Raw genomic sequence first — 23,028 nt, forward strand, 5'->3', positions numbered from 1 at the left:
TACTTCTAGACAACCTCCTGGAGACTACCTCTAGATAACCTCCTGGAGACTACCTCTAGGCAACCTCCTGGAGACTACACGGTACTTCTATACAACCTCCTGGAGACTACACGGTACTTCTAGACAACCTCCTGGAGACTTCACGGTACTTCTAGACAACCTCCTGGAGACTACCTCTAGGCAACCTCCTGGAGACTACACGGTACTTCTAGACAACCTCCTGGAGACTTCACGGTACTTCTAGACAACCTCCTGGAGACTACTTCTATACAACCTCCTGGAGACTACTTCTATACAACCTCCTGGAGACTACACAGTACTTCTAGACAACCTCCTGGAGACTACCTCTAGACAACCTCCTGGAGACTACAAGGTACTTCTAGACAACCTCCTGGAGACTTCACGGTACTTCTAGACAACCTCCTGGAGACTTCACGGTACTTCTAGACAACCTCCTGGAGACTACTTCTATACAACCTCCTGGAGACTACACGGTACTTCTAGACAACCTCCTGGAGACTACCTCTAGACAACCTCCTGGAGACTACAAGGTACTTCTAGACAACCTCCTGGAGACTACAAGGTACTTCTAGACAACCTCCTGGAGACTACTTCTAGGCAACCTCCTGGAGACTACACGGTACTTCTAGACAACCTCCTGGAGACTACCTCTAGGCAAACTCCTGGAGACTACTTCTAGGCAACCTCCTGGAGACTACACGGTACTTCTAGGCAACCTCCTGGAGACTACTTCTAGACAACCTCCTGGAGACTACCTCTAGGCAACCTCCTGGAGACTACAAGGTACTTCTAGGCAACCTCCTGGAGACTACCTCTAGGCAACCTCCTGGAGATTACTTCTAGACAACCTCCTAGAGACTACACGGTACTTCTAGACAACCTCCTGGAGACTACCTCTAGGCAACCTCCTGGAGACTACAAGGTACTTCTAGGCAACCTCCTGGAGACTACACGGTACTTCTAGACAACCTCCTGGAGACTACATGGTACTTCTAGACAACCTCCTGGAGACTACCTCTAGGCAACCTCCTGGAGACTACACGGTACTTCTATACAACCTCCTGGAGACTACACGGTACTTCTAGACAACCTCCTGGAGACTACACGGTACTTCTAGACAACCTCCTGGAGACTACAAGGTACTTCTAGACAACCTCCTGGAGACTACCTCTAGGCAACCTCCTGGAGACTACAAGGTACTTCTAGACAACCTCCTGGAGACTACACGGTACTTCTAGACAACCTCCTGGAGACTACCTCTAGGCAACCTCCTGGAGACTACTTCTAGGCAACCTCCTGGAGACTACACGGTACTTCTAGACAACCTCCTGGAGACTACAAGGTACTTCTAGACAACCTCCTGGAGACTACATGGTACTTCTAGGCAACCTCCTGGAGACTACACGGTACTTCTATACAACCTCCTGGAGACTACATGGTACTTCTAGACAACCTCCTGGAGACTACACGGTACTTCTAGACAACCTCCTGGAGACTACACGGTACTTCTAGACAAACTCCTGGCGACTACACGGTACTTCTTGACAACCTCCTGGAGACTATCTCTAGGCAAACTCCTGGAGACTACTTCTAGGCAACCTCCTGGAGACTACACGGTACTTCTAGGCAACCTCCTCGAGACTACTTCTAGACAACCTCCTGGAGACTACCTCTAGGCAACCTCCTGGAGACTACAAGGTACTTCTAGGCAACCTCCTGGAGACTACCTCTAGGCAACCTCCTGGAGACTACTTCTAGACAACCTCCTAGAGACTACACGGTACTTCTAGACAACCTCCTGGAGACTACCTCTAGGCAACCTCCTGGAGACTACAAGGTACTTCTAGGCAACCTCCTGGAGACTACACGGTACTTCTAGACAACCTCCTGGAGACTACATGGTACTTCTAGACAACCTCCTGGAGACTACCTCTAGGCAACCTCCTGGAGACTACACGGTACTTCTATACAACCTCCTGGAGACTACACGGTACTTCTAGACAACCTCCTGGAGACTACACGGTACTTCTAGACAACCTCCTGGAGACTACAAGGTACTTCTAGACAACCTCCTGGAGACTACCTCTAGGCAACCTCCTGGAGACTACAAGGTACTTCTAGACAACCTCCTGGAGACTACACGGTACTTCTAGACAACCTCCTGGAGACTACCTCTAGGCAACCTCCTGGAGACTACTTCTAGACAACCTCCTGGAGACTACACGGTACTTCTAGACAACCTCCTGGAGACTACACGGTACTTCTAGACAACCTCCTGGAGACTACATGGTACTTCTAGACAACCTCCTGGAGACTACACGGTACTTCTAGACAACCTCCTGGAGACTACATGGTACTTCTAGACAACCTCCTGGAGACTACACGGTACTTCTAGACAACCTCCTGGAGACTACACGGTACTTCTAGACAAACTCCTGGAGACTACACGGTACTTCTAGACAACCTCCTGGAGACTACACGGTACTTCTAGACAAACTCCTGGCGACTACACGGTACTTCTTGACAACCTCCTGGAGACTACACGGTACTTCTAGACAAACTCCTGGAGACTACACGGTACTTCTTGACAACCTCCTGGAGACTACACGGTACTTCTAGACAACCTCCTGGAGACTACACGGTACTTCTAGACAACCTCCTGGAGACTACACGGTACTTCTAGACAACCTCCTGGAGACTACACGTACTTCTAGACAAACTCCTGGCGACTACACGGAACTTCTTGACAACCTCCTGGAGACTACACGGTACTTCTAGACAACCTCCTGGAGACTACACGGTACTTCTAGACAAACTCCTGGTGACTACTTCTAGACAACCTCCTTGAGACTACTTCTAGAAAACCTCCTGGAGACTACACGGTACTTCTAGACAACCTCCTGGGGACTACTTCTAGGCAACCTCCTGGGGACTACTTCTAGACAACCTCCTGGAACTACTTCTAGACAACTTCCTGGGGACTACTTCTACACAACCTTCGGAAGACTACTTCTAGGCAACCTCCTGGAGACTTCTTCAACACAACCTCCTTGGGACTTGAAAACTTAGTGTAACAACATAATTTTGTAAATTAAGAATTTTTATTGGAAGCTTTAAGCTTGTTTCATTCATACCTATTAAAGTTTGACTCACAACATTTTGGGAGTAAAATATCTATATCTATGGGTCCATATTTCACATCAGTCGACCAATGGTTACGGAGGAAAATGAAAGACAATTAATTTACAATCACTATGTACAGTAAGTTCTCTAGCTATAACTTAACTGAAACTTAAGGCTTTGACCTACATTATTAAACATCAAATGAGGATAACATTTTGCTTATGAATTAATAAGGCCATTTGAAACTGATATACATGCATTCAAGTGATATTATAGAATTCTTTATAATCTATATTCTCGATGATTAAACTGTGATTCTAATATTGGGTCACAAAAGCACATGGAATAAACTGAAACATATGCATGTTCACACTCAATATACCACCACCGACTAATTAACAACATTTCCCATACTCGGTCATAATGAAGGAAAGCAATTTTGCCATTCATTAGTTCAAGCTTTAAAAAATCTTGTGTTTAACTAATTAATCAATCAATTATTGTGATTGTTTTCATGGCATCCAGTAACTGTGAAAACAATGACAATAATTAATCAAATTAATCTGATGATCTTTTATTATTTTCACCGATATATCTCAACATATCTGTACATACATGTCCTATTAAACGTGGATAACCTAATAGACATGCCGGGGGCCTTTCATGAGTCCACATGAACAATGCTTACCTTAACTCGTAAACTAAAACAAGAGGGCCAAATGGCCCTGAATTGCTCACCTGTCATATATTGCACATTGGTTTGATAAGAAATCTGGATGGTTCAAAGTAGTTAAGGTTTTTTAGAAGTCTGGAATAAGCTAGGACTTATGGAGTATATCAAGTAAGAGGATGATATGTTGAACAGTGATGATAACATGGAGTCTGGTGAATGAACAACAAGAATTAGTTTAATTGCTTTTATTAATGAACTCAGGTTCGGAGAAGATTTTTTAAGTTTTCACTATAACACATATAGAGAAAACCCATCAGCCCCGGGGTGTGGCCAATTTTGACCCCAGGGCCATAATTTGAACAAACTTTGTAGAGGTCCACTAGACGATGAATCATGCCAAATATCTAAGCTCTAAGCCACGTAAGTTCAGAGGAGATGATTTTTGAAGTTTTCACTATAAACATATAGAGAAAACCCATGACCCCCCCCGGGGCGGGGCCAATTTTGACCCAAGGGCCATAATTTGAACAATCTTGGTAGAGGACCATTTGGTGATCCTACCTACCAAATATCAACGGCCTAAGCCTTGTGGTTTGGGAGAAGAAGATTTTTAAAGTTTTTCCTTTTGGTTGCCATGGCAACCAGAGTTCTGCATGGAAATGAATTCTTTGAACAACTTTGATAGAAGACCATCCAAGGGACATCCCTATTAAGTTTTATTAATATTGGCCCAGCAGTTAAGGAGGAGATGTCTTTTAAGTAAATTGTTGATGGACGACGCACGACGGACGCCGGACAAAAGGCGATCACAAAAGCTCACCTTGTCACAAAGTGACAGGTGAGCTAAAAAGGCAATGATGCTCTGAGAAATTATGGCCAGGGTGTGTATACAGCTACTATGCAGGGGTTATTGATGGGTGGTTGGTTATTGGTGGGCTGTCCACTCCACCTACAGTCTTGGTGATACTAAGGTATTTGTGACAAGCGTAGTTGGTATTTCATATTTTTTATTTCGAATTTGGTGGATTTTAAATGTTTGCTCAGTGGGGGAAAATGGTTCTTATTTTTGCATAGGGTTACCAAGAAACGCACCAGGCATTATTAACAGGACAACAAACGGTATTAATTCAAATTGTAGAATAAAAAAAAACCACTCTACTTTTTAATTAATTTAATTAAATGATCATTGAAAAGCTCAATCAATATTCCATTAGCTATAAATATTTCAGTACAGTGATGAAAACACCAAATCAGGAATCAGCAATTGTGCATCCTGTCTAAATATACAATATTACAACAGTCAGGAAGAATAAATGTTGCAAAAGAGAAAGCGTTATAATGTCGCATGTTTCATATCCCTGTTCACACAGCCAATCGTCCACAGTATTTGCCAAACTCATTAATAACCATTATTAAGGTCAGTTTTTCCTTTTCTCATACTCAACATTACATAGCTTGTTTTGGAGTGACTGTAATGACTAAGGAATAGAAAAACAAACTGAAGTGCCATGATTTTATCACATGAAGGCAAAACTTTAAGGGAAATCAACAATATTATATCATTGTGCAAGCCACTGTTAGAGTGTCCATTTTAACATATTTAACCAAGACTGTGCCAAGACATGGATATCATTACATAAGAATTGTTTTGTGGAGAATTGATGTGATTTTTCAATTGTTTAATGTTTTAAAGGGTGTTATTTTCATTGGTCAGTGTCAGTTGAAAATTAGAGAAATAACAAACTATCATTTTGTATTCAGTCTAAAAATAAAGACACGAAAACCCCACATCTTCATACTCTTCATTTAGTGTTTAAGGAAGACAACAATTACAAACAATTGCAAATCAAAACAGAAAATACATCATTTCACAGCCAACCACTATTGCCTTATGATGCAATTAAGTAACTCTATAAACAGGAAGTTAAACGGGTTTTGCATCTTAAAGGGGCACAATATAGGTTGATGGAAAAAAATAAAATAATAATTAAACATTAATGAAAAATGCATATGATTTGTGTACTGATAAAAAATACAAGCCATATTTTTGTGTTTTTTTTAAACCAGGGCATTTGTAGCCACAGAGCTATTAATTGCAATAAAAAGCATTTTAAAGGGGTAGAAAATTTTTTCCACTTTGCTCGCACCCAATATGGATATCCCATATCAGGTCACCTACTAACCCCTTACATATAATATTTTCCATTATTTGAAGGTAAGTTTTCGTACAAATTAATAAACACCATAATATAAGAAGCTTTCCAATCATTAGCTACTCGGTACTTTTGTATAAAAAGTATACACATAGTTTACTATTCGGAGTTGGCCACTCGTACCTCTGTCGACAAATTGCCAAGATTTATGAGGATATTCTCTTAATTGTTATTAGAAGAATTCTGTCAAAACCGAAGAAAAATTATTCATCATTTTGGAAAGAAATGCATTCTGATTCATGAAATTTTAGTCAGTAAATTGGGAAAAAAACATGGCTTTGATGATTGGCAAGTAGCCAAAAATCGGCCACAAAAAAAGCCCTGAAAAAAATACCAAACCGTGTTTTCCTTCATTCAAAGTACCTGCCAAACGCTGGTATGGAAAAAATAACAATTTGGGGCCACAATAGTTTATGTGGTTTTATCAAGTACTGGGTATACATGATTATTTGTTTGACTGATTAATTTTCACTTAGAAACCAGATATATCACATTAAAAAAAACATTTTTAGCTCTGGTTTAATAGGAACCCATATCATAACAAGAGCTGTCGTAAGACAGCGCGCTCGACTTCACCGCTTTGACTTAGAAGTGAATACAATAACTATGTAATATTACCAAGTTTGGTCTATTTATGTCAAAACTAGAGCTGTCACAGGAGTAACGGATACCCCCAAATGCCGCCTGGACACAGGAATGGCAAACCATTCCTTTGAAAAGAGGCCATAACTCCAAGGTTACTGCACACTGCATCTTCTTTTATCATGCATGTATTGTTTTATTTAAATCTGTTGAGTAATTTAGTTACACTGTTGACAAGAAAAACTAGCCTTTCATGAGTTATCGTCCAGAAACGGTTTTTCTATTTTTGGTAACAGTGACCTTGACCTTGGCCCCACCAGCCCCAATATCGAACTTGACCTGTATCTTCTGATGTTACACCTGTGTACCAAAAATTGTTCAAATCTGTCTAGCCTTTCATTCGTTATCTTCCGGAAACCGTTTTTCAATTTTTAGTAACAGTGACCTTGAGATTGGCCCCACCAGCCCCAATATCGAACTTGACCTGTATCTTCTGATGTTACACCTGTGTACCAAAAATTGTTCAAATATGTCAAGCCTTTCATGATTTATCGTCCAGAAACCGTTTTTCTATCTTTAGTAACAGTGACCTTGACTTTGGCCCCACCAGCCCCAATATCGAACTTGACCTGTATCTTCTGATGTTACACCTGTGTACCAAAAAATTTTCAAATCTGTCTAGCTTTTCGTCAGTTATCGTCCGGAAACCGTCTTTCTATCTTTAGTAACAGTGACCTTGACTTTGGCCCCACCAGCCCCAATATCGAACTTGACCTGTATCTTCTGATGTTACACCTGTGTACCAAAAATTGTTCAAATCTGTCAAGCCTTTCATGAGTTATGGTCTGGAAACCGTTTTTCTATTTATAGTAACAGTGACCTTGACCTTGGCCCCACCAGCCTCAATATCAAACTTGATCTATATCTTCTGATGTTACACCTGTGTACCAAACTGTATCTTCTGATGTTACACCTGTGTACCAAAAATTGTTCAAATCTGTCTAGCCTTTCATGAGTTATCGTCCGGAAACCGTTTTTCTATTTTTAGTAACAGTGACCTTGACCTTGGCCCCACCAGCCCCAATATCGAACTTGACCTGTATCTTCTGATGTTACACCTGTGTACCAAAAATTGTTCAAATCTGTTTAGCCTTCCATGAGTTATCGTCCGGAAACCATGAAAACCGACAGACCAACTGATCAACCAACAGACAGACCGACCGACAAGCTCACTCCTATATACCCCCTCAAACTTCGTTTGTGGGGGTATAATTATTCAATACATAAGGTGACTTTGATGCTGCCCTCCCACCACCCGAAAAATGACGCAAGTCATTCACATAACTTGATTTCCCATTATGAAAATGTGGTAAAAAATATACAAATATGCCTTTCAAAAGAAATTAAAATAAAATTTAAAAAAAAAAAAATAATAAAAAAAATTCAAGGGCCATATAGTATAGCCCTCCTTGTTTTACCTTGGTAAAAAACTGGTTAAGAATGTAAAAAGGTGCCTGTCAAAAGAAAATAAAAAAATAAAATAATATTGAAGGGACATAATTTGTATTTAGGGTTAAAATGGAGTTATGTTTCTTGTTGTAAGATGGTAAGATTATAAGGATATTCTCTTAATTGTTATTAGAAGAATTCTGTCAAAACCGAAGAAAAATTATTCATCATTTTGGAAAGAAATGCATTCATGAAATTTTAGTCAGTAAATTGGGAAAAAAACATGGCTTTGATGATTGGCAAGTAGCCAAAAATCGGCCACAAAAAAGCCCTGAAAAAAATATCAAACCGTGTTTTCCTTCATTCAAAGTACCTGCCAAACACTGGTATGGGAAAAATAACAATTTGGGGCCACAATGGTTTATGTGGTTTTATCAAGTACTGGGTATACATGATTATTTGTTTGACTGATTAATTTTCACTTAGAAACCAGATATATCACATTAAAAAAACATTTTTAGCTATGGTTTAATAGGAACCCATTACATAACAAGAGCTGTCGTAAGACAGCGTGCTTGACTTCACCGCTTTGACTTAGAAGTGAATACAATAACAATGTAATATTACCAAGTTTGGTCTATTTATGTCAAACCTAACCAAAACTAGAGCTGTCACAGGAGTGACGAATACCCCCAAATGCCGCCTGGACACAGGAATGGCAAACCATTCCTTTGAAAAGAGGCCATAACTCCAAGGTTACTGCACACTGCATCTTCTTTTATCATGCATGTATTGTTTTATTTAAATCTGTTGAGTAATTTAGTTACACTGCTGACAAGAGAAACTAGCCTTTCATGAGTTATCGTCCGGAAACCGTTTTTCTATTTTTAGTAACAGTGACCTTGACCTTGGCCCCACCAGCCCCAATATCGAACTTGACCTGTATCTTCTGATGTTACACCTGTGTACCAAAAATTTTTCAAATCTTTCTAGCCTTTCATGAGTTATCGTCCGGAAACCGTTTTTCTATTTTTAGTAACAGTGACCTTGACCTTGGCCCCACCAGCCCCAATATCAAACTTGACCTGTATCTTCTGATGTTACACCTGTGTACCAAAAATTGTTCAAATCTTTCTAGCATTTCATGAGTTATCGTCCGGAAACCGTTTTTTTATTTTTAGTAACAGTGACCTTGACCATGGCCCCACCAGCCCCAATATCGAACTTGACCTGTATCTTCTGATGTTACACCTGTGTACCAAAAATTGTTCAAATCTGTCAAGCCTTTCATGAGTTATCGTCCGGAAACGGTTTTTCTATTTTTAGTAACAGTGACCTTGACCTTGGCCCCACCAGCCCCAATATCGAACTTGACCTGTATCTTCTGATGTTACACCTGTGTACCAAAATTTTTCAAATCTGTCTAGCCTTTCATGAGTTATCGTCCGGAAACCATGAAAACCGACAGACCGACCGACCGACAGACAGACAGACCGACCGACCGACCGACCGACATGCTTACTCCTATATACCCCCTCAAACTTCGTTTGTGGGGGTATAATTATTCAATACATAAGGTGACTTTGATGCTGCCCTCCCACCACCCGAAAAATGACGCAAGTCATTCAAATAACTTGATTTCCCATTATGAAAATGTGGTAAAGAATATACAAATATGCCTTTCAAAAGAAATTAAAATAAAATTTAAAAAAAAAATAATAATAAAAAAAATCAAGGGCCATATAGTATAGCCCTTCTTGTTTTCCCTTGGTAAAAAACTGGTTAAGAATGTAAAAAGGTGCCTGTCAAAAGAAAATAAAAAAAATAATAATATTGAAGGGACATAATTTATATTTAGGGTTAAAATGGAGTTATGTTTCTTGTTGTAAGATGGTCGTAAATAATTTTGAATTTTATTAAGTGCATTTAATGAAAGGTATAGAAGTTTTTTATTTAAATCCCAACTTGCCCTTAACTTTTACTTGCCTAAAACTTTAACCTAAGTCAATCAGGGGCCATAACTTGTATTAAGGATATGGAGTTATGAAACCTCATTGGGTGATGGTCCTGAACAATTGTGTGAAGTATTAAGTCAATTGAATGAAGGGTTTAGAAGTTATTAATAAATATCCCAACCTGCCCTAAAACTTTAACCTAAGTTTCATAGTCAATCAGGGGCCATAATTTGTATAAAAGATAATATGGAGTTATCTAACCTCATTATGTGATGGCTCTGAACAACTGTGTGAAGTATTAAGTCAATTGAATGAATGGTATGGGAGTTTTAAGTGAAAATCCCAACTTGCCCTAAAACTTTAACCTGCCCTAATACTTTAACCTGCCCTAAAACTTTAACCTAAGTCAATCAGGGGCCATAAGGCCTAAAAAAAATTGTTTGGTTAGGGTTACATCCTTTTCAAAAATAGGTAGGGTAGGTAGGCTTTTTTTTTTTTTTTTTTTTTTATTAGGCTTTATATAAGAATGTCATTTTCATCATTGGAGAATGGTGTTAAAGTTATCTTCTATATAAGCAATTAAGGTTTTAAACAACATATTGAAAAGCAAAAAAAAAAGATTTTTTTTTTTTTTTCTTTTTTTTTTCAAACTGACTATAAAAACGTTAGGGTCGGCGCCTATTCCGTAGGTAGGGTCGGGTAACCCGAACCAAATGTATTTTTTTTTAGGCCTAACTTGTATTAAGGATAATATGGAGTTATGTAACCTCATTGTGTGATGGTCTTGAACAACTGTGTGAAGTATTAAGTCAATTGAACAAAGGGTATAGAAGTTATTAATAAATATCCCAACCTGCCCTAAATCAATCAGGGGCCATAATCCGTGTAAAGAATAATATGGAGTTATATAACCTCATCATGTGATGACCCTGAACAACTGTGTGAAGTATTAACTAAATTGAATGAAAGGTATTGGACTTATAAGTGAAAATCCCAACTTGCCCTAAAACTTTAACCAGACGCCGACGCCGACACCGACGCGAGTAGTATAGCCCACCTATTCTTCGAATAGTCGAGCTAAAAGCGTAACTGCACAATTTACCTGACAACATGAAAAATAATCTACCCTATCAGGATATAAAGCAGCCTCAGATCAAAAAAGTCACAATAAACATATCAGTATTTTGCTGAAGTCTTCCTTTTCATAAAAAATCACAAAGTATTTGTATACGAGCAATGTTTTTACAGATTTATGAACGAGGATATACTTGCAACAATGTTTTAAAATTTGCATCAATTATTTGAATCTGGCTGCTAAATTGAATATTTCACCTTGAAACAAATCGTTTAGATTCGGCAGTCAAAACCATATGGAATGATCCAGGCTACTTAGATGCATAATATTGACAGTGGATACCTAACCAATATGGATGACAGAGCATAGGGCTTAAACGGACTCGTCCATCATCTGTAGGGTCTGACATTGCAAAAGAGTATTATGTGATTAGGGTTAGAGTTATGGACGGGTAACCAACATGGGTACCTTTCTGCCTTCCTAGAATGAAATGCTTTGGACTGTAAAATATATTCTTTTTTTAAATGACTATTATTTTATTGATTTACAAAAAAGTCTTGTGATTAATACACAAACATTACATACATACAGAATTCTTATATTACATGTACTTCAATTTAACATTTTAATTTCTAACATTTTCTGAAAAAATAATAATTTTCAAGAACTTCACAGCTGGATATTGCGCCCTATTCTCCATTAGCACTCTGTCCCTCTATTTCAGCATCCTGTCCTGTTTCAAACCTGGCTAAACCCTAATATGATATATAATCAAATTCTTGTAACAAAAATAAACAAGAGCTGTCACAGAGACAGCGCGCTCGACTATTCCGCCGCTTTTCAGTGTAAGGATTGAAAAGTTTTGGGGAAACATGCATGGATCACTGTTAGATTAGATTTCAATGCAAATCATGATGTGCTGGGATATTAACATAAATGTGGTTACATGGAAACCAGAATTTTTAAGTCTAATAATAAAAGGCAATTATTTGCAAAATACAGTTATATAGCTTGGTTATTCAATTACATTGAGTGGTTGAATACCATTCTATAAAGTCTCAATGCAATACATCAAGTAGTTGCTGAGAAATTAACCTATGACTGTGCTTACACGCAAACCTTAACCAGAATTTCTATGTCGAATAATAAAGGGCAACTATTTGCATTAAATGAAACTAGAGTTATCTTACATGGTTAATTAAGTAGGTTGGATGGTTGAGTACCATTGTATCGAGTCTCAATGCAATACATCAAGTAGTTGCGTTGATATTAAAATAATGTGTGCTTGCACACAAAACCGTAACCAGAATTTCTAAGTCGAATAATAAAGGGCAATTATTTGAATTAAATGCAAACTAGAGTTATCTAACTTGGTTAATTAAGTAGGTTGGATGGTTAAGTACCATTGTATCAAGTCTCAATGCAATACCTCAAGTAGTTGCTGAGATATTAACCTATGTGTGCTTGCACGCAAAACCTTAACCAAGGTGTGACGCCGACGCTTGGGTGAGTAGTATAGCTCTCCATATTCTTCGAATAGTCGAGCTAAAAACTGTTTTAAGCTCAAATGAGAGCTTTATTGTTAATTATTTTTATAAATGTGATTGAAAATGCTTATTATTTTTGAAAAGCTTTAGTATTCAAATTTGATTTATTTTAGGCTTGGATAATGCATTAACAAATTTCTCCTCAAAAGGGTATGTGTCTGTTTTTGTTTGGAGTTTCTTCATGAAAACTCACTAAAATACTTCGTATCTCAACTTCACAAAGTTCAAAATAATTGTTGCCTACATAGAAATGGTGAGTGTGTCCCTTTAAAACCTCATGGCAACTCTGGTGCTTGCTTTGAATTTTAAATTGCCTGTAATGTTATATTCATATTGGTTTATTATTCTATGTGAAAGGAATTCTATGCAAGTAGAATATTAAAAAGAGGAATAAGCACTATGTAATCTTTGTGTACTAAACACTTTAAGATTCAACAGATCGTTAATACTGGCAAAACAGATTTTTTCCTCTGAATATTTGCACAGAGAAGATCTCTTCAACTATGGGAATTAAAGGTATCTATCTGTTGTATTCTAGTATCATGAAATATAAACCCAATGATATTAAAGAGTCGTGTAACTGAAGTTAATGGCAAAGTTTATTTCTAAATAATTTCTTTCCTCTGAATATTTTCAAATAAAAGTTATGTCACATTTTAGTGTAATAATAAAAAATATAAACATAAATCATTCAAAATCACTATTATGTTTGCCTTGCTTTAAATGTACTGGTAAATAATGCAGTACAACAAAATCAAATTAAAACAAACACAAAGAGAAAACTCAAGACAACAAATCAAGCAACCCGTATCTTACCTGGATGCCATGGGCAGTGGGCTGTCTGTGTCCGAATCGTATCTAGCCAGTGACATGCCGGTGCTGTTTTGTCGATGTGTGTGGCTCAACCCCTTACTCTTGGACTTGTGAGCATTATCAACTGGCATACTGGTTACCGGCTGGATACTGGTTCCTGGCTTCAGCAAGATCTATCAATTATGCAGAGCCTTCAATAGTCTGTACATGTAGTGAGCTATGGCTGTGACATCAATTATCCTCTATGTACCTGAAAATGTAACAATAACCGATTGGCTGTGGTTGTCTAACCAATATTGACAATATTCCCACATGGCCCATGCGGATGCTCATATACATACATGGCTATTATCTCCATTGGAGATCTTATGACATATTATGAATTCTCTTTAAGAAATGCTCCCTAAACATGGAAACTTAGACAAGCATTTAATATTAAATTAATAAATATTCATTAGCTGTAATTGCTGGGAAGCATTCATTAAGGCAGATACATGATGTTGTATCTTATTACACTTACAAAAACTAAAAAGTCAATCAAAGTTTGTATTGAAGAATAGTTTGAACTAAATACATTTTCGCTAGAAGGCATAATCATTTTTAAAACCATATCTATTTTTTTCCTGTGTAAGGAGGAAAATACTCAAGTAGTTTTTGCATCCTGCTTGAATAATTAGACTCTCACAAGTCAACCTTAATTACCGCGTAATCTATATCCGAAGTTCATGTTTGTAATGTAACATTCAGTTGACAAAACTAAAACTATCACTGAAAAACAGGAATACCCCCATATGTTCACCATCTGCAATGACAAATAAGTGGGGTATGGTGGACATAAAAACTGAACAATCAGAACCAAGAAGCAAGCATATGGACTTTAACATATAGGGAGAATAATAAGAAAGGAAAAAACAAGTGCAATACATAATTGTTAATATTTGCCTTGTGTGTTACAAAACCAGGATGAAGTACAATCAGCCTGATCAATACCATAGCTGCGATAATGATCATTTAATGAAACAAGATTATTCTGATTATATCAAGAAAAGAAGTTAGAGTGTTTTGACTGTGTGTTAAATACTTTAGGGCTGAAGCCCCCCCCCCCCCCAAGCTGGGCTCGAAGATACACATGGGGGCGAGCTGGTATTCTTTTTTTCTTTAATCGTTAATTAATGCATGGCTGATGTGTCAATTTTCATGCAGAGTATTTCCTTAACAACAGATCAATACATCATAATTTATTACAGTGATCCGGTCAGTAGGCCGCTAATCCCTTGCTGGGGGCATTTAGCTGAAAATCAAGCAAGCAGTGTGTCTAGAATACCGTGACATTGTGAAAAATGGAACAGCGAATTTGATTGGTTGTATGCTGCTCAATTTACCATTATAAACATTGGTTGTTTACGGAGAGCGGTCAATCTTTTGATGATACTGAAAATGTTTACTATTTGCAGATGATGAAAAACTGGTTGTCTCTCAGTCATTCAGAATTTAATTAGCTGCCAGGGAGCAATTATCATCAAAAGGTATGATTGTTTCTAATCAATTTCTTATTAAAATGTGTATTTCAATCAAACCTAACAAAATATTTTGGTTTCATTCCATAATGAAATGGTCTCAAGCAACATTGGACTCCTTGTGGAGTAATGTTGGCAAGAAACAAAAAGTTGCAAACTCATCTGAATCTGAAAGGTGATATTTTAGTGATTTTTTTCCTGATGTTTAAAAAAATATTTACCTGAGATAATCACAAGTTAAGCGTCTTTCATTTGTCATTTTTGATTTAAGAAACTGGAGTGAAGCTTACCAATTGTATTTATATTGCAAATTTTATTTTAGTATTTTACAAACATTTTTAAGAATGTTTCCTATGTTTTTCCTTGCTCTCTGACAGCAGTTGATGTCAAAGATATCAGCTCATACATTAACCGACAGGGCTCCTTAACAGACAGTGAAAGGCATCATGTCCTGAAGAAAGACTGGGTTCCACAGTTTGAGTTCACAAAGACACAATGTGGCCAACTTTGTTCTTTGCTGTCTCCCAAGGATTCATGTATACTGATATGTAAAGAAATAGGAAATCGCATAACTATGAGGCCAAAAAGTGTGCTGTAATGACTTTATATGCTGGAAAATTCGTCCATTTTAATAATCATAATAATGTGCTATCGAGTAGCTTTCATTAACTACAAAAAGAACTGAGCTAGTGGGTCAAATAAGTGCAAACACCAAATAAGTTTGTTTTGGCGATCTACAGAAAATGGTGTGAGCTTTCTCACTTAGCGGCCTAGCTGTGCTCAATCGTTTTTCTGTACATCACATAAATGAACTCTTAACCGTTCAAAAGAAGCTGGTATAGTAAAAGGATGCATGGCACAGCCTACTCTAAACTAGCTTATAGCTTTATTTTTTTATTTAGTCCCCTGGCCTTACAAGTTTCCATTCTGAGTGTAAGACAACAAGAAAGAGTGAAATGGATGATGACATAAACCAGCAAGGTAACCAACTGTCTCATATTGAAACACAGCTAGCAGACCCTGAGATAGCACCGTCAACCTTGTCATCAACTTCGTAAATTTGAAGAATTTTAGATTCACTAATGGTTTTGGACCAGCCACACAGAGGTAGTCGAGTCAGAAAATGAGTCTGCCCTGTCAAGGGGTAACAAGGCTCCTCCTCACGAGTTACAGGAGCTCAAACACAAACTGGATCACTGATTCTGTCAGGTAGTAAAATTGTGGACAATGAGTGAAAATTGGTAACAAACTGCCTAACCACTGTCCGCTTTGTCCAAGTCCTTCTTTTGCTAACCACCACCAGTGTTCCTGTCAGATGAAGAGATTGGCTCACAAAGCTTTCTAGAACTAACAAGGCACAATTGTCATCTCATTTGTACATGTTTATAAACAGATGCAGATACCAGTTGTTTCCCATTTACATGTGAATGACACTGTCCTGCTATGGAATTGTTTACCTCTTAGAAGAAGAATCACCTCCTGATATTTAACAAACTTTGCTTTCATTCAAGTTGTTTGAGGTATCAGAGGTTAAGGCGTCTCCGTGGCCTAGTGGTTAAGGCCTACGGAGCTGGAGGTCATGGGTTCAGTCCCTAGTTGCGTCATACCGTTAAAAGTTGGTACAAGTAGCTCCCTTGCCTGGTGCTTGGCATTTAAAGGTTAGTGCTTGGAAAAGTGGTGTACTCAGTACTGGTTTAACCCAGGAAAGTTGTAACCTGTGTATTGGTGCTTTACCACGAGCATGTAAAAGAACCAAGGGGTCTCTTCAACAAGAGGGCCATGATGGCCCTGTATCGCTCACCTGTAGCTTTGCTAAATAAAGTGAACATTCTGACCTATTATCATAAAGATCCAATGAAAAGTATGGCCCCTAGATTTCATAGAGATGATCAGTCTGACCAAGTTTCATAAAGATTAGGTCAAAATTGTGACCTCTGTTGTGTTCACAAGGTTTTTCTAATAATTGACCTAGTGACCTAGTTATTGACTGCGGATGACCCAATATCGAACTTGACCTAGATTTTATAGATATGATTATTCTGACCAACTTGCATTGAGATTAGGCTAAAATTGTGACCTCTATTGTGTTCACAAGGTTTTTGTACTAATTGACCTAGTGACCTAGTTGTTGACCGCGGGTGACCCAATATCGAACTTGACCTACATTTTATAGAGATGATCATTCTGACCAAGTTGCATTGAGATTAGGCTAAAATTGTGACCTCTATTGTGTTCACAAGGTTTTTCTACTAATTGACCTAGTGACCTAATTATTGACCGCGGATGACCCAATATCGAACTTGACCTAGATTTTATAGAGATGACCATTCTGCATTGAGATTAGGCTAAAATTGTGACCTCTATTGTGTTCACAAGGTTTTTCTACTAATTGACCTAGTGACCTAGTTTTTAACCCCAGATGACCCAATATCGAACTTGACCTAGATTTTATAGAGATGATCAGTCTGACCAAGTTTCATAAAGATTAGGTCAAAATTGTGACCTCTATTGTGTTCACAAGCAATTGTGAACGGACGGACGGACGGACGGACGACGGACGAAGAGTGATCACAAAAGCTCACCTTGTCACTACGTGACAGGTGAGCTAAAAATGAGCTAGGGTATTGCACCCAGACTTCCTTGTATCCCACCACTGTCTCTTCCGCGTGCTGTCCCTTCAGCAAAAACAAAGGACCCCGTTGGAAATAAGTGCTTGCACTTTCACGGGCTATCCTTGACTGCAAGGTCTAAAGAAATACATACATACATACATACAAACAAGGCTGCCAGGTCTTTACAGTTCCCAAACATGATGAGGGTTTTATACAGGGTTTGAAGCCTAGCCTTGAGGGCCTTATTTTCAGATTTCCTAGAGTCAATGTCAGTCTTACTTGATTGATGGTGTTTCTTTGTAAGATATTTTACAATTATTTTTTTTAGATTAAGCTAGAATTGAGAATTGAGATTTCAAACAGGAACACAAACAATCCACCACGTACATAATCATATAAATAAATTTTCAGTATTTTATAAAGATCAACTGTACTACATTGGTGAATATTTGCTCTAGTGGATATTAATTTCTCTGACGTAAGCAGGTAACTGTGAGTGTGCTAGTGAGTAGCAGTGCGGAGTAAAAGTGAAAATTGTTGCTCACTGAAGTTGACTATATATTGTATAGAGAATACAAGGAGTGAGGTATAATAATGATATTTATGCCAATATCTGCAACAATACAAAAAATATCATTTTCAGTGTTCACTTATTTATTTATCCAGGTATTGTTTGTTTAACTGATTTGTTTCGGTCGGTCACAATGTCCGGTAAAGAAATATAGTCAGTTTCTATTTGATTGTTTTCAATAATGTTCAGTGTTATTTTTAACTATTTAATCATGATTATTCAGTGTGTTAATTCCTGGATCACTATTTGTAAACCCTGTTTTGCACATGTTTTCGTAAAACCGAAAATACTTGTACGGCTCTGATTTCATCTCATACTCTTATACTCATTAATAGATGGATGAAATGTTCGGAAATTACAAAATTCTGTATGTATTTTTCGACGAAGTGGTTCCCGGCATATGATGATGAATATACCGTTCTGACACTCTTTCCGCTGTTTAAAATTGTCAATAACAAGAAATCTACTTTCGTTTTTGCATAAATATTGTGTCTGATTTTGCCTTGTAGTACTATTTGTCATATTTTATAACCAATTAAACTGTATCTTTGATTTAAAGATAAATTAAAAGAGTTAGAACTAGCTGCTCCACGTTTGGACAATCCTTAAAGGGGCTGTCTCACAGATGATAAAATAGCGGAAAAAAAAGAAAATTGTCTAAAAATGACATAAACTTGGCAGCGATGTGTACAATGCATTGAAACTTACTAACTGAAGTACTACATAGTTTACAATTTATTTAAGTTCAGCAGTTATTTCATATTTTTTCATTAAAAAAGATTACTGGGTCTGTCTACCAGGTAGAATTCATTCCTTATGCGTGATTGGCTAGTCGGTTATCACGTGATATTACCGATGTTGGTGTTTAGCTTAATTATGTCACCCGATTAGACTAAGCCTTAATAGCTCAGTTAGTAACATGTTGGACTTCAATTTTGGCGACGCGGGTTCGAACCCGGTCACCGACACAATTTTTTTTTTACATTTCGGTACTTTTTTTTACAATTATGATATCAAAGCTTAACACATTCTATTAGATAATTGTCCTGAGATTCGTTACAGAAAAAAAAACTTTTTTTTGGTGCCAATCTGTGACCAACCTCTTGTGTCACAGATTGGCACCAAAAAAAAGTTTTTTTTCTGTCTCTTAAGAGGACTAATAATTTGTAATTAGAGGGTGGGTGGGGGGTGGGAGTTTATTTTGAAGGCAAGGGGGAAAAAATGAAGATCCCAACTATTTTTTTTGTCTTGATGTTTAGCTTCCTTTTTTATTTTATAACAGTAAGACACATCTTACCAAGAAAATCTAAACATGTTATATTGGGAAATGACAAAACTTATTTAAATAAGAGGCTTAAAATCAAGATTTAGGCTGGTGTTACTGAATACTGTCTGAAACATTGCAACAGGAAAAAAATTGTTGCGACAGGTAAATTTTTAGTGTTCACCTGTCGCAATGTCCTGTGAAGAAAACAAAGTTTCTGCGTTGTCTGTACTACTATCATTATTCCAAACAAAAAAGCATATTTCTTAGCCTCATCTATCCTTCATTTTTCACAAAAAAACTTTTTTAGAATGTTTTTTTTTAAATAATTAGCAAAACACTTCTTAAGAATCAGAGGTGTCAATGAAATTAACGTTTAGACATGTGTATAACTATAAGGAGATCCTAATTATAATACTTTCAGAGAAAACAAATATCTTCTTTTTTATCCTATGCAGTACTGCTAAATATGGTAGATACTGCAAAAAAAAACAATATTTATGGAACCAGCCCAAACCTTATGACTGTGATAGGTTTTGATTATGGCTGGCAATGATTCAATTTGCTTCAGCGCATTTGCATTCTGGAGCCTGTGATAATATGGCATGTATGATGTTGTTATTGTTGTTGTTGTTAGTGCGTTGCTAAGGGTAAAGGTGTATATCTGACAGTTGTCATACTTGGCAAGTACTGCCCATGTGTTGAACAGTTGCAATGGTTATAGAAAAAGAAAAAAAACAAATTATCTGTATACGACATGGTATACTGTACGTAGCCTTACGGATATTGTTTATAGTTTTTTCGGAGTTACAGGGATCAAATTTAACGGTCGCTAACTCGCAAAATGCGAGTAAGAATCGAAAAATGCGAGTAGAAAATCCTGGCACTCGAATATTTTTGCTACCGCAAATAAAATCGTCGAATTCGCTCAAACTCTCCTTTGCGCTTTAAAAACTCCTTTCCGCAAGTTTACCGCATAATAGATAATCACGTGACCCGGTATATGGACGCTTGTCGCTGTGTACAAATGTTATTATCCGATATTTAAGTAAGCGTCTCGAAGATAATCACGTGACCGTGTATGGACGCTTGTCGCTATGCTCAAATGTTATTATCGGTTATTTAAGCAAGCGCCGAGGAGATAACTGTTTTCGTCTGGTTTGTGATTCGCAACTGCCAAAAAAGAAGTGGAAACCACGTTTTGTTACGCGAAAATGCCTGGAAAGGTGAAAAGGCTGACAGCGACGCGGGGATTGACCAAAAAGCCCTCCAATAAAACCAAACCTAGCGAAAAGTCATGAATTGTCGGTACTTTGTCGCAAACCAAAAATTCTCGGTCCGATTCTACGGCATCTGTCAAAACCGTCAAAATAAGGAAACGGAGTTGATCACCAAACTTTTGAATGCAACAAAAGAGAATAATGGCAATGTTGATTTCAAAGTGTAGTGTGATGTTTGTAAAGAATTCGCTAGCGATAAAACATCAACTGTAGGCATTACAGTATTTTATTTTTGATTTACTAAGCAACTGTTCGCACCCTGCCAATATTACTGGCTAGATCCTCCATGCTTTGTTCACGTGTGCAACATACATTACCATCGAAAAATGTCAGTGTACATATATATTTTCAAGAGAAAAACATCTACTCTGTGTAGGATTGGAGCCTATGAAACCCTGCTTGCAAGTCTGGTCCTCTACCCAACTTGACTTACCAGGTTGGCTACTCAAACCCATTGGAATGGCTAAGAATAATGACTGTTACACTCCTCCCCACTTTACATTTTGAAAGTATAAACTTAGGTGGGGAGGAGTGTTGTCACTTACTACTAATGATTCAAGGCTTTTGAGTAACCAGGAGCTTAGTTATCCCAGCTGACTTAATCTATGTAAGAATTAAAAACAAAATGTAAAGGTTTATAGTTTATTCTTATCTCAGTGCACTTGATAAACAATGTACATAATGCTACAACAAAACTACTTGTTTATTAGGCAACTTACATGAAGTAAAACAGCCTTTAAATAACTGCTAGTGGAACCCACCATTTTGCTAGTTGAAAAAAATGGCACTAGCAAAAACCTGCTAGTGGCAAAAAAAGTTAAATTCGATCCCTGAGTTAAGAACCGTACATATATGGACCTGATCTTAAAGTTAACGACATGGAACTGAAGAAACCTTTCACCTTCTCTGAACTTTGACAGAATTCCGCTGGTTTTTTTTTAATTTTCTATCAATGTAAAAATTGAATCCAAGGGGAGTAACTCAGAATTTATTGATTTGTCAAAGGTTACAGAACACTATGATATTCTATAATAATAATAATAATCTACTCAGTGATTTCCCCTGTCTACGAGACCACAACTAATGAGCCACATCCGCACCAGGTAGCAAACCGAGATTTGTTCAGATTTATAGCACTCTATATAGAATATGATGTCAGATTTGCATTAATAGCTTAACGGGTAATCAATTGTGTGCCACAAAATAATTCTCGAATTATGTGTATTACTATTGTAACGGTCCGCTGTATGCGGCGGATGTGCGTTCATAGTCTCCACTTCTATGCACTTGCTGGAAAGCTCAGCTGTCCTGTGAGGCATAGTAAGTTGGAACTTCAACAATCTTTAAAGCTCTGCTTTCCTGATGGCTTAAGTGTAATGGTCCCCTGTAGGCGACAGAGGTCTACAGCGGCGGAGGTGCGTTCATAATAATATTCCCTACGTTCATACCGGATGTAAACTTGGTTGGTAATATGCAAATTAGCAAATCCCGGGCTATGTGAGAATAGAGAAGTTAGTGTATATAAAGACCAGTGGACCCCTTTAGGGTCGAACATGCTTTTCCCTGAAGGGATCTGTTGGTGTTTGTTTCATTGCGCCAGGAAGCTCGGCTATCTGGTGTTTGTTTCACGTCGCACGTTACACTATTAACTGCAAGCTGGGTTCAAAAATCATACTCCCAGCTGCAAGTCTTATTATTAAGTGTGGTTCTTATTGGAGGCAGATAGGCGATCTCATCGGCTGTAAATATAGGTTATAATCCAAGTACTTGGCCCGCGCAAGTTACAAATGGTGGCAGCAGTGGGATAAGAAAACTGCCGGACCGGAGTTGCCTAACCCATGAGTTTCCCAGGCCAACTCGGGACGAGTCTTCTCGGAGGGGAAGGTAATGTAACAGTCCGCTGTAGGTGGGTGTGCGTTCATAGTATAACATTCCGTTACATACGGAAGTACGTTCATAGTACGTTGATGTACTTGTTTGGTAAATTGCAAATTAGCAAAACCCGGGCTCTGTCTGGATGGAGAATTTCCTATATATAGAGACCAGTCGACCCCTTCAGGGTTGAGCATGCTTTTCTCTGAATGGATCTGTTGGCCTTGTCGACCCCCGCACGTTACAACTATATAAATTTTCAAAAATAACAGGGGGTTCAATGTTTATATATCGAATGTCATATGATTTCTCATTTCCTTGAGAAATCGTGTGCGTTTTATAAGACAGTATAAGTGAATGTAGTCAGTGTACATTTTTATATTGACACTGTTAGAGGCTGGATCAATCATTCCTGCGAATTGTGGGTAAAGGCATAGTTCTTAAACAAGATACTGATATGC

General features: G+C 37.8%; 1 protein-coding gene and 1 long non-coding RNA gene across 3 annotated transcripts in view; one reads left to right on the forward strand and one right to left on the reverse strand.

Annotated features, from left to right (window-relative positions):
* The window catches only part of LOC128234652 (WD repeat-containing protein 37-like), a 50,043-nt gene extending 28,363 nt beyond the window's left edge, over positions 1 to 21,680 (reverse strand). Inside the window, exons 1-2 of one of the 2 annotated variants that reach the window (XM_052949021.1) lie at positions 21,597 to 21,680; positions 13,455 to 13,701 (exon numbers count right to left, since the gene is read on the reverse strand). In XM_052949021.1, the coding sequence (XP_052804981.1) occupies positions 13,455 to 13,582 (128 nt within the window). In that variant the 5' untranslated portion in view covers positions 13,583 to 13,701; positions 21,597 to 21,680. The other variant, XM_052949020.1, reaches the window with a different exon arrangement.
* On the forward strand, positions 12,929 to 16,591 carry LOC128234653 (uncharacterized). Its single transcript, XR_008260989.1, has 3 exons — positions 12,929 to 13,154; positions 14,906 to 14,977; positions 15,346 to 16,591. It is a non-coding gene; the product is annotated as an uncharacterized LOC128234653 (long non-coding RNA).
* Positions 21,681 to 23,028: the final 1,348 nt, after the last annotated feature.

This window comes from Mya arenaria, chromosome 5 (genome assembly GCF_026914265.1).
Source record: "Mya arenaria isolate MELC-2E11 chromosome 5, ASM2691426v1".
Classification (NCBI taxonomy): domain Eukaryota; kingdom Metazoa; phylum Mollusca; class Bivalvia; order Myida; family Myidae; genus Mya; species Mya arenaria.